The following is a 12089-nucleotide window of genomic DNA, read 5'->3' as shown; positions in this document are numbered from 1 at the left end:
GGGAGACCTGGTGGCACTCAGAGGAAGGACAGCTGGTAGCCAAGAAGAGACTTGATACCCTATGAGAATATACAGGGGGAGGTAATCCCCCTCAGGAACAGTCATAGGGGAGGGGAATAATGGGAAAATGGGAGGGGGGAGGAATGGGAGGATACAAGGGATGGGATAAACATTGAGATGTAACAAGAATAAATTAATAAAAAAAATAAAAAAGAAAATATTTCTGAATATTACTTTTTAATGATTAGTAAGAATAAGTTAAAAAAAGTTAATGATTAGTAAGAATAAGTTAAAAAAAAGCCTTGGAAAAAGAGATTCTATCAGAAATAACATAAGTTATACTGTAGGATAAAACAAACAGAAACAAAATGAGTCAGAGAGGTCCTGCTCAAACACACAAACAAAAAGCAATACACAGAAGGAATCAGGAATATTAGAAAAGAAGAAATGACGAACTTATAAAATACCTTTAGTGTTCATAGTAGTTTGGATTTTGCATGTATAAATTGGGATTTTGGATTATGTTGGCATTTTGTTTCTAAAAGTATTACACGGGATGAGAGTATCATCTAACAGCAACTCAGGTTTAGAAAAGCTTTTTAAAAACCTTTTTTAATGTACAAAAGTCAGTTCTATTTCTGTCTTTCTATTTTTTATTAAGTGTTTCCAAAGATTGTATAAGTGGGCATTTCGGTGTCTTTTCTGTGTGATGGTAGAGTAAAAGCAAAAACAAATTTTGCCTTTTTATAATCAATGGTCCTTGTCCAGAATGTCTCCTGGTGAAAATTGTATTTCTTAAAAAATATTTTTATTGAACATTTGGAATTCACAATGTATAATATTTGGAAAAATGTAACTTTAAACTCAGACTTATTCATATACTTGAAAACCACTGCATTTTTTTCTTGTTTAAAATTTATCCCTGTTTAGAGAACAAAGCGACAGCCTACAGATCTTCACCAAATCTACATCTGACAAAGGTCTAATATCCAAACTATATGAAGAACTCAAGAAATTAAACATCACCAAACCAATAACTCAATAGAGAAATGGGGCTCAGAACTAAACAGAAAATTCTCAGCAAAGGAATATCAAATGGCTGAGAAACACTTAAAGAAATGCTCAACTTTTTTAGTCATCAGAGAAATGCAAATCAAAACGACTCTGAGATTCCATCTTACACCCATTAGAATGGCTAAGATCAAAAATTCAAGTGACAGCACATGCTGGCAAGAATGTGGAGAAAGAGGAACACTCCTTCATTGCTGGTGGGAATGCAAACTGGTACAACCACTTTGGAAATCTATCTGGCGCTTTCTCAGAAAACTAGGAATAGGGCTACCTCAAGATTCAGCTATTCCACTCCTTGAAATACACCCAGAAGATGCTCCACCACACAAGGACATATGCTCAACCATGCTTATAGCAGCCTTATTCATAATAGCCAGAACCTGGAAACAGCCTAAATGTCCCTCAGTCGAAGAATGGATAAAGAAACTGTGGTACATTTACACTATGGAAATCTACTCAGCTATTAAAAAAAAACAAAAACAAAAACAAAAAACAAGGAAATCCTGAAATTTGTGGACAAATGGATGGGACTAGAAATGATCATAATGAGTGAGCTAACCCAGAAGCAGAAACACTCATATGGTATATACTCACTTATAATTGGGCACTAGCCCAAAAGGCATGTCCCATGAAAGTCTTCACTTACCTGGAGATTGGGATAGATGTGAGGACATCCTACTGAGATTCTAGGTAAGACAAATATAGGAGATGGGGAAATAGAAAGACCCAGAGGGTCCTAGAAACCTACAAGAAGAACATCATGATGGGTGGATTGGAGCCCAGGGGGGTCTGATCAAACTACTGCACTAACCAAGGACGATACAAGTAGTGAACGTCGAACCCCTACTCTGATCTATCCAATGGACAGGACATTCTCCACAGTTATGTGGAGAGCAGGGACTGGCTTTGACATGAACTCTGGTGCTCCATATTTGACCACCCCACCCCCTTTGGTGGGAAGGCCTGGTGGCACTCAAAGAAAGAATAAGCAGGCTGCCAAGATGAGACTTGATAGCCTATGACCATATAGTGGGGGAGGAAGTCCCCCTAGGTCATAGACCTAGGGGAGGGGAATGGGGTGAAAGCGGGAGGGAGGGAGGAACGAGGGGATACAAGTGATGGGATAACAATTGAGTTGTAATCTGAATAAAATAATTAAATAAAAATAAATAGCTATTTTTCAAAAAAAGAAAAAAATTATCCCTTTTTTGGTAACAATAAAGAATATAATTAAAAAAAAGAAAAGAGGAAATGAGAACATATTTATAGAAAAATCACATTTAGTATAAATGTACACAAACGGAAAATGTCACCTAAGAACTATTGGAACTATTAAGATATCAAAAACTTAGCTGGGCATGGATGCACACGCCTTTAATCCCACCACTTGGGAAGTAGAGTCAGGTTGATCTCCAATCACTTGCTAACAACCATAGTTCATATGCACTTGTAACTCCAGCGCTAGGAAAATCAAACCCCTTTCATGGCCTCCACAGGCACCTATATACCTGTGGAATACATACACAGGCACACACATACACATAAAAATAATCAGCAATTTTGAAAAGAAATGATGTTTTTACCACAAAATGACTAAAAATTTAGAAAAATTAGCAAGTAACGTGAATTAGATAGCTGAAGAAACTTGTGAAATAGAAAACATAACATAAAAATGGACAGGTGCTCACATAACATGTTTCTAGAGAGGAAGACTTTCCTTTTAAGATAATACTGTTCCACAAGTAAATCTGAAGATTTACAATACAAACAGTCATGCCTATTTCTTTTATGGTTTTTCTTTCATTTGGAACTCGATCAATAAGCATAAATGTTCCTACTAAAATGTGATTTAGAAGAAAGTCAGAAATTGTTAGCAATAACTGGGAATAGAAAAGCTATAAAGTTCTTTGTTTGTATACACTTTACATATTTTCTTATTTTTTAATTTAGTCTTCCTTTCATGCTGGGAGGTTGAATTGAGTCTTTAAATGTTCCTAGTAATATTTACTACTAGACAAAAGAGATTTGTAATCTTGTCTGATACACAAAGCATAATCTCTTTTGGCTATTCTATTGCCTCTTAAAATCTGAGAGCTGGATCACAAACCCCTTGAAAAACTGTTGGGGGGTCACAGGCCTCTAATCTCACCTCCTAAAATCTACTTAGACCCGCATACAATCAAGAATAAAACCATTAAGATGAGTATAATTTCAGATGGAGCACAGAGTTAGCCAAGTACTAACACCCAACCAAGGTTAATCAGTGTAGCACCTGGGCATTGTAGTTTGGGTCTGGACACATACTTGGCTAAGGGAGCACCAAGACAGATGAGGAATGGCGGCTACTTTGCAGCAAACCTAGGATTCTATTGGTTGTCTCGGAGTTCAGGAGGCCAGAAGGAAGAAGACCATCAGGCAGTAACTATCAAACCAGGTAGTATTAAAGATAACATGGAGTATTAAAGATAACACTCACCAGGACACTGTGTAAAAGAATATACATCAAGCCAATCCAACAACCCCTTCTGTCTTCATTAAAATATTCAGCTCCAGGGGCAGATGGGAAGAACAAACCACTGTATGCATTACTGAGTTACCCCTAGAGGGGAAAGATAAGGGGCTAAAGGCACTCACCTGTGCCACCACTTTGATGATGTGTCCATGTATAGTATGAGAGTAAACAACAAAGTCAGATGTCTACATGCTGGGAATCAGTAGAGGCTCAGGAGTGTGGGAGGGAGTAGTGAACAGCAGTGTCTATCCTTCTTAACAGAGCAAGGAGGATTTTACCATCCTGCACCCTTCATGCAATTACTTTTTTTTTTTTTAGCCTTGAAGCTCTTCTTTTCACCCAAAGATGAATCACTAAACTGGAACCTAACCCAGGGACAGGTGTTCAAAATTGTCATGGTTACAGCCATGAAATGACAGGATATTCACACAGCAGTAAGCAACTGCCATGGTCTTGTTAAATAAATGTATTTCTCTAACAAGGAAAGAGAAGATCATTAATTAATTCAACCTAAAAGCTATCCCAGAAGAAGAAAAATAGTATATTATATATCCAAAATATATAAGGCCACTGAATGCATCTTCACAGATCAATTCACAGATATATGGAAATATGTCTATGTTATCAATAAAAATACATTTTCAGATTCTCAAATACTTATGCTTTGAAATCTATTTCTTATGTGTCCAATAGAATTCATTTCTTATGTTGTAAAAAATTATCAAAATTAACCTAAAAGAAAAGTCATTGTTTTAAGCAAAACGTTTCTCTCCATTTTTGCTACTGTTTCCCGCAGAGTTTTTGTTTTATTGTATCTTCTTCCTGTAAAAAACATATCTGTGATCATAGGGTTTTTAAAAGTCTTTTAGAAGTGCAGGTCTCATGTCCAATTCTTGCCTCCTCTTTGATATTTGTCCCTTATCTGTACAGGAACAGAAACTCAACTGCAAGGAAGATGGTCAGAACTAGTGCCTGGAGGAGGATGGAGAATGGTGGGAAAAGTTTGGAGTAACGGGGCGTGGGGGTGGGGTGGGCATTGAGATAGTTCCAAAAGAGGTGGGGAGTAAAAAAAAAAAAAAAAACCAAAAGTTCTCCTAGTAGCTGTTTCTCCCCAGTAACTAGAGAAAGCAAATTCATATAGGAAGAAGGGGCTACTTTTGGCCTCAGGGGTTACAAAGGTAATGAATGACTAACAGGACCTGATGCGGTGGGATGAGGTAGGAGTGGCATAAAGGAGGGGGCTTCTGCTCTCGGTGGGAGTGGAATTCAAGGACCCAAGCTTACTGGTGATGGGGCCGTCACGTGACCAAGAGCTGACGTGGGCAAAGGTACTTAAAGCCTTGACGGCCATCCCTGCCATCTTTCTCCGGGTACCAACACTATTAAGCTGCGCACTGCCAGGCAAGAAAGAGAAGAAAATTCCCTCAGAACTGGCCAGGTGGGTGAGAATGAACATTCTCTGGACCTAGGTGTGTTGAATGTTAAGACCACAGGCGCCTCTGCACACTCTGCGGGCGGGGGTTTTCCAGACCCCGGGCCCACTTGGAGCAGCGGATTTTGGTGGCCAGCGGGAAGGGGTGGGGGAGTGGAATGAAAGGGCTACCCGGCGGCGGCGTATAGAAGAAACCGCTTATTTCTCTCCCAGCTGTTTTGCGGTTTTGTTTTGACAGTCAGACTCCGCTCCCTACTTGCCTGCTGTTTGGAGAGGTGGAGGCAAAAGAAATAAACGTGGCAGCACATGCAAGCCCAGCAAGGAGGTTGGGATCGGGTGGTCGGACGGGCTTGAAATTTGGAAACAATCGCTATTTTTCACTCCTATTTTCCCTTTTCAGACACCTTGCAGCCACAACCCTGCTCCCCTCCTCCCTTTCCCTGACCAGCTCCCTGTCCTAGGGCGCTAGGAAATGGGTGTGCCAGCTTCTGTGGGAGAGATGGCGGATTTGGCGCTGCACGGGCTTCTCAGGCTCGGGGACCGTGAGAGAATCTGGTATTAAACCGCCATGCTAACTGCCAGGCTGCTTTCCAGACACCTGCGGCCCCCACAGCCCTTCACCCTGGTCTTTTCGGCCCTGAAAAAGGAATTCGGGTATGCAGGCTAAAGAAATGGCGGTTGCTGGGGATTCGGGTTGGGGGTGGGAGGTGGAGCCCAGAGGAGAAAAACCACAGAAAATCGCGACCCTGAAATTGAGGAGGCGGGCCTAGCGTCCCTTTTTCTGCAGGCTAGTCCTAGGCCAAGAAGACTGGGGGCGGGCGGGGGAAGAAGAACAGCTGAGCATAGGCGGGGAACCCTAGAATATCTGGCAGGAATCCCCTATGCTGCATTCTAGCCAGCTTTCTGAGCACTCTCGCTTTGCCCCCTCCACTTCGATGCAGTAGAAGGGGTGTGGCGCTGTCTCAGAAAAATGGCGGCGAGGGGGTGGGGCGAAATAGAAGGGGGGGATGCAGAGCAAGCGGAGCCTGCGCAAGTGGGGGGGGGGGTGGGGGAGGGGTTGGGGTAGGGGAGATGCTAAAGGCAGCAAGAATTAAAGGAATTGAAAGGTGGAAATCTTTGCCGCTGTGCTGTGCAGGTAGGAAAAAGCTAACACTAGGATTCTTGTTCTGCATGCTGATATGTCCACCAGGTTCTTAGGCTGCCCGTGCAGTCTGTATTTCTGCCCTTGAGCCGGTCCTCAGCATGAAGCTCCTTTGGCTGAACTAGAGGAGAGAGAAAAGGCCTCTGAATTCTTGCAGGTCAGTGTTTGTGGTGAGAAATGTTGGCTCCCTGGTGTCGGTGTGGCAGGGGCCAGAATATCCAACCAGAATACCTCCCCCTGCATCTTTCCTTTCTTTAAGACACCTTTGTTCTGGCCTGTCCCTTTTGGTGCAGGGAAGGGGACATGTGAGATCTGCCCCCTTTTTTGCTAATAGTTGGGGGGAGGAAAGGAGGAGTCTTGAGGGATTTTTGTTTTTGGGCCCACCAGAATGCATATCAGGGGAGAAACAACCTTCTGTCTACTAAAGCCTCAAAACCACCTGTCATCCTTACCCACAGATCCATCTACCTTTAGGCTCTGCAGCTGCAAGCAGGTGGAAATTGCTCCTGATCCCAGGAAGTTGGTACGTACGTGAGCACTGTCTGAGGATATTTGAATAGGGGTGCAAGTATTGTAGGTGAATCTCAGACTTCCCGTTCTCTGACAGGTTTCCATTTTTACCCCCTCCCCATTTAGGAACAAATAGATTATTGGTACTGGCACTGGGAAGGTGAACTAGAATAGAAGGCGTGACCTGGAGTTGATCTTTAAATCAGCCAGTGCAGGCTTTGACCCCAGACTCTAAGTTTAAGCACAAACTGCACACAGACCCTGTGCCTCTCATTTCTAACATTTGCTCCTACTAGGTCCAACTCAGCTTGCAGCCTCAGAAGAACTTTCAAACCTGAGCTCGAAAGCCTCGATTTGACTGGTGCATACATTCCACTTACGCAAGCCAGTTCCACATCCTGGATCAGAGAATCACTCCAGGCGTACCATGAGCCGTGCTCGGGATGCTGGCTGCGTAGCTGCTGGAATAGTGATCGGGGCTAGTGCCTGGTACTGTGTCTACAAATACACTAGGGGAAAAGATCAGAAGAAGAAGAGACCAGCCAAGCCCAAGAACCGGGCATCTGTGGGTACTGGAACCAGGGCTAGAGCTGGGCTAAGAGCTGGATTTACAATTGACCTTGGGCCAGGATTCAATCCCCCAATCCCAGTCAGTGTTGAGGCCATGAACAAGGCTCAAGAAAAAGCACCCACTCCTGCTACAACTGTAGCTGAACAGATGGTGCCAGCTGCACCCAGCCCTAAGGTGCAGAATGGGGCAGAAAGTAAAGTCCAGGAGACAGATGGGTCTGGGACTGAGTCTAATACAGAATCCGCAGTAGGCACTCCAGCTGCCTGTGTGGATACACCTCCTCCCAAGGTGGCAGAGGTTCCCACTGCTGCAGAGGCCCCAGAAATAGTAGGAGCTCCCAAGATGGTAGAAGCTCCCAGCACCACAGAGACTTCTGTGGCAACAGCACTCCCTGGGCCAGCAGTGCCTCTGGGGATAGCCCAGTCTCCTGGGCCAGCAGTACCTTCCCCATCAATAATGACTCCTGGGCCAGCAGGACTTCCCTGGGCAGTCCAATCTCCTGGGCCAGCAGCACCTCCCATGGCAGTGCAGTCACTTGTGCCAGCAGCACCATCCTGGGCAGTAGTAGCACCCCCTGGGGCAGTCTACATTCCTGTGGCAGCCCACTTTGCTGGGCCAGCAGCACCTCACAGGGTAACCCAGTCTCCTGGGACAGTGGTGCCTCCCCTTCCACCCCCGTCTCTTGGGCCAGGAGTGCTTTCCAGATCAGTCCAGTCTTCTGTGACATCAGTGCCTCCCAGGGCAGTCCAGTCTTCTGGGCCAGTAGTGCATCCTGGGGCAGCCCAATCTCCTGGGGTAGTAGTGGCTCCCAGGGCAGTCCAGTTTTCTGGAGCAGCAGTGCCTTCCATGACAGGAGCCCCTTCTGCGACACCAGTGCCTCCCAGGCAGGCAACAACTCCCAAGGCAACAACATTAGCTAGGGCACAGACATCTACCCAGAGTGGGGCAACTACAGAAGTCATGCAGGTCCCTAGAGTGGGAGCACCTATTGAATCCACAGAGATTCCTAGAATGGCAGCACCTGCCATGGTGGCTGAGGCCTCTCTGCCGATGCTTTCTGGGGCTGCAGAGACTCCTGGGACTTCAGGGTCCTCTAAGACAGCAGCAGCTGCTGGCAAGAAAACAGCCCCTGGAGCTCACACTGGGGCTATACCTAAGGCTGGGTCAGCCACTGGAGCTGTGCCCAAAGGTGGAGGCAAGGGTGGAAACAGGAACCGGAATGGAGGCAAAGGCAAAAATAGGAAAAACAAGGTTGAAGTGGATGAATTGGGGATGGGCTTCCGCCCTGGTGATGGGGCTGCAGCAGCTGCTGCAGCCTCTGCTAATGGGGGACAGGCTTTCCTGGCAGAGATTCCTGAGTCTGAGGAAGGGGAATCTGGGTGGACTGATACAGAGTCAGATTCAGACTCTGAGCCTGAAGTCCAGCCCAGAGGGAAGGGAAAGAGAACCATTCCCATGCACAAGCGCCCCTTTCCTTATGAAATTGATGAGATTCTGGGTGTCCGAGATCTCAGGAAAGTCCTAGCCTTGCTTCAGAAGTCAGATGATCCCTTCATCCAGCAAGTAGCGCTGCTCACCCTGAGCAACAATGCCAATTACTCGTGTAATCAAGAAACGATTCGAAAGCTGGGAGGCCTCCCAATTATTGCAAACATGATCAACAAAACTGACCCCCACATTAAGGAAAAAGCCTTGATGGCCATGAATAACCTGAGTGAGAATTATGAAAACCAGGGCCGACTCCAGGTGTATATGAATAAAGTGATGGATGATATCATGGCTTCTAACCTGAACTCAGCAGTACAGGTAGTTGGGCTAAAGTTTTTAACAAACATGACTATTACTAATGACTACCAGCACCTGCTTGTCAATTCCATTGCCAACTTTTTCCGCTTGTTATCTCAAGGGGGTGGAAAAATCAAGGTTGAGATTTTGAAAATACTTTCAAATTTTGCTGAAAATCCAGACATGCTCAAGAAACTTCTTGGCACCCAAGTGCCGTCCTCATTCAGCTCCCTTTATAATTCTTATGTGGAATCAGAAATTCTTATTAATGCCCTTACTCTGTTTGAGATTATCTTTGACAACCTCAGGGCAGAAGTGTTCAATTACAGGGAATTCAACAAGGGCTCCCTGTTTTACTTATGTACTACATCTGGGGTGTGTGTGAAGAAAATCCGAGCCTTGGCAAATCACCATGACCTCTTGGTGAAAGTGAAAGTTATAAAACTGGTGAACAAATTCTGATTGAGCTGTGCCCTCAAGGTGTGTGTGTGTGTGTGTGTGATTTCTTGGCGTTCCAGTCTGCAAGCATTAAAAGTGAGACATCGTTGCTTTTCTACTTGTGTGTGTAGTAAAGGAATCCTCTCAGCTGCCAATTCTGCATAATGTATCTTTCAGAGTGATGTTATCTGTGACTGTCACCGGCTTTAAGCTGAACCATTTTCTGAATACCAAATAGTCCTGTAGCCCTGTAGTCCTGAAGACATATTTGTGATTTGAATTGTGCTACTTGGGTGGAATATTTTTACTGCGTCCTCTATGTGAGTTGACAATAATCTTGTTTATGAATGGCCTACTCTGCTCTTACTTGCTTTGACTTGAATTTTGTCACCAAAGACTTCATATGTGTAGCATCAATAAAGTGTATGTTGCAAATGGCGAGAAATTGTTCTCTCATGCTTAAACTCAGCCTAGCTGCGTGGTTAAGGAACATGAATACACATGGACTAGTAACAGTACCTGGGCATATGCTCAGTGTCAGACACTGGGAAGTTGTTATCTGGGAAGATGAAGCAGAACATGAATGAAAGATGCACTTAAGATAAGCTGAAAAGTGGCCTAGAAGAAAGGCATGGGGTAGGAATTCTAGTCCCATGATAGGGAAGAAGCTAGTTTCCCTGAAAAAGAAAAATAGACCCTATGGAAGAGGAGGGATAAAAGACAGAAATGATAATTTAGGGTGAAGAATTTTGGTTTGTTTGTTTGTTTGTTTTTAAGGCCTTAGACCCTCAGCTCAAGTACCAAAATAGTCTCTCATTCAGGGAGTAACAGGACATATATATAAAAGGAAAACCAGGGCTGGAATATAGATCAGTTGGAAAGTCCTTGCTTCACAAGTATGAGGACTTAGGTTTGATCTTCAGAACCCACTTAACGCTGTATGTGATTAGGTCCACTTAGAATCTTGGCCCGGGGTTTGAATAGGCCAGAAGATCCCTGGGCCTCAGTGGCTAGCCAGTCTAGCCTATTTGATGATCTCTAGGCCAGTAAGAAAGCCTGTATTAAAGGAGGATTTGTATTTATGAGAATGATACCAAAGCTTATCCTCTGGTCTCTACACATATGACCATGCACATAAAAATAAAATGTAATCTGGTGGTAATGTGCAACATGGATTGCAGCTGACATGGGCTTAGGGGTAGAGATAAAGTGAGAGCATTTGTTTGAAAGTTATAATAAACCAAGCCAGAAATGATGAATGATGAAATAGGGTGGTAATAAGACATGGGCACACAAGAGTGCACAAATGCATCCTTGCACACACACACACACACACACACACACACACACACACACACACACACACGCATATGCACAGAGAGAGAAAGATTTACAGCTCATCATGATAACTAGAGGGAATATCACCATATTATATACTTGACATTTGCTATAGCAGAAGATTTCAATGTTCTAATAACAAAAAGTAAACATGATATATTTTATAAAGTAACAATTTAATCATCCCATAATATGTACATGTATTAGAACACGATTTTGTGCACAAGAATATACTCAGCATTTTTCAATTCAGCTAAAAAATTAAAAATAGTATACTGCTATACAAGCATTACACTTGATTGTAGCCAAAAGGCTGAGAAGGGATCTACACACAGATTAAAAGCATGGTTTTTAAGAGTTTATGACACTAATAAGGATTCACACAATTGGGTGAAAATTTTTCAGATATTTAGTATGTCTATCTCTATATATTTCTTAGATAAATTGGGATCATATTGTAATCAGTATTTCTCGATGTGTAGCCCACAAAATATTACAGGTTCTTGAAAATGTATGGTCAAAACCACTCTTAAAACAATACTAACATGCTATTTACTACTTTCATAGGATTGACATTTGGTGCAAAAGCAACGAGAAAATTACCAGTGTCAGAGCAGGAACCAGGACAATGATGTCAAACAACACTAGTAGTGCTTGCATTTTCTTTCCAATGACATACTCAAACTCTTAAAATCTAGTTTTATTTTGTAAATCCTTCAATAAAGTCCCCGTTCATTATGAAATGACACATGCTAAACCTTAATGCTTGAGTGCATGTCCTTCAAATATTCTGTGTGATGACATAAGAAGTACATGCAAAACACTGTACTGCTATTTCAAGTCAATGATTTTCTTGAAAAAAAATTATGTAAGTTGGTAGCTCTCAATGTGGGAGTCATGACCCCTTTGGGGAGATCAAAAGACCCTTTTCACAGGGCTTGTCCAAGACCATTGGAAAACACAGATATTTACACTATGATACATAATAGTAAAATTACAGTTATGAAATAGTAAATGAAAGTAATTTTACAGTTGGGGGTCAGCACAACATGAGGAACTGTATTAAAGGGTCACAGCATTAGGAAGGTTGAGAACCACTAATTTCAGTTGTTCACTGAAGTAATTATTGGTCATAGAACATCATTTTACTTAGGAAAGACTTTCAGATAGTCTATAGCTTTTCACACTTAAGAATTTGGTAGACTTTTTTTATTTATCTGAAGAAGTTCTTTGTTGTTGTTGTTGTTTTTATATATATAGTATCTGTCTCTAAGATGGCTCTCTAGGATAG

At 43.0% G+C, this 12089-nt stretch overlaps 1 protein-coding gene across 1 annotated transcript; it reads left to right on the top strand.

Annotated features, from left to right (window-relative positions):
• The first annotated feature begins 6198 nt into the window (after positions 1-6198).
• Positions 6199-9897, top strand: Armcx2 (armadillo repeat containing X-linked 2). Its single transcript, XM_051141316.1, has 3 exons — positions 6199-6313; positions 6615-6679; positions 6963-9897. The coding sequence occupies exon 3, from the start codon at positions 7094-7096 to the stop codon at positions 9482-9484; it is 2391 nt and encodes a 796-aa protein (XP_050997273.1). The 5' UTR covers positions 6199-6313; positions 6615-6679; positions 6963-7093; the 3' UTR covers positions 9485-9897.
• Positions 9898-12089: the final 2192 nt, after the last annotated feature.

Source organism: Acomys russatus, chromosome X (assembly GCF_903995435.1).
Source record: "Acomys russatus chromosome X, mAcoRus1.1, whole genome shotgun sequence".
NCBI classification, from domain to species: domain Eukaryota; kingdom Metazoa; phylum Chordata; class Mammalia; order Rodentia; family Muridae; genus Acomys; species Acomys russatus.
This window is presented reverse-complemented; position numbering and strand designations above follow the sequence as displayed.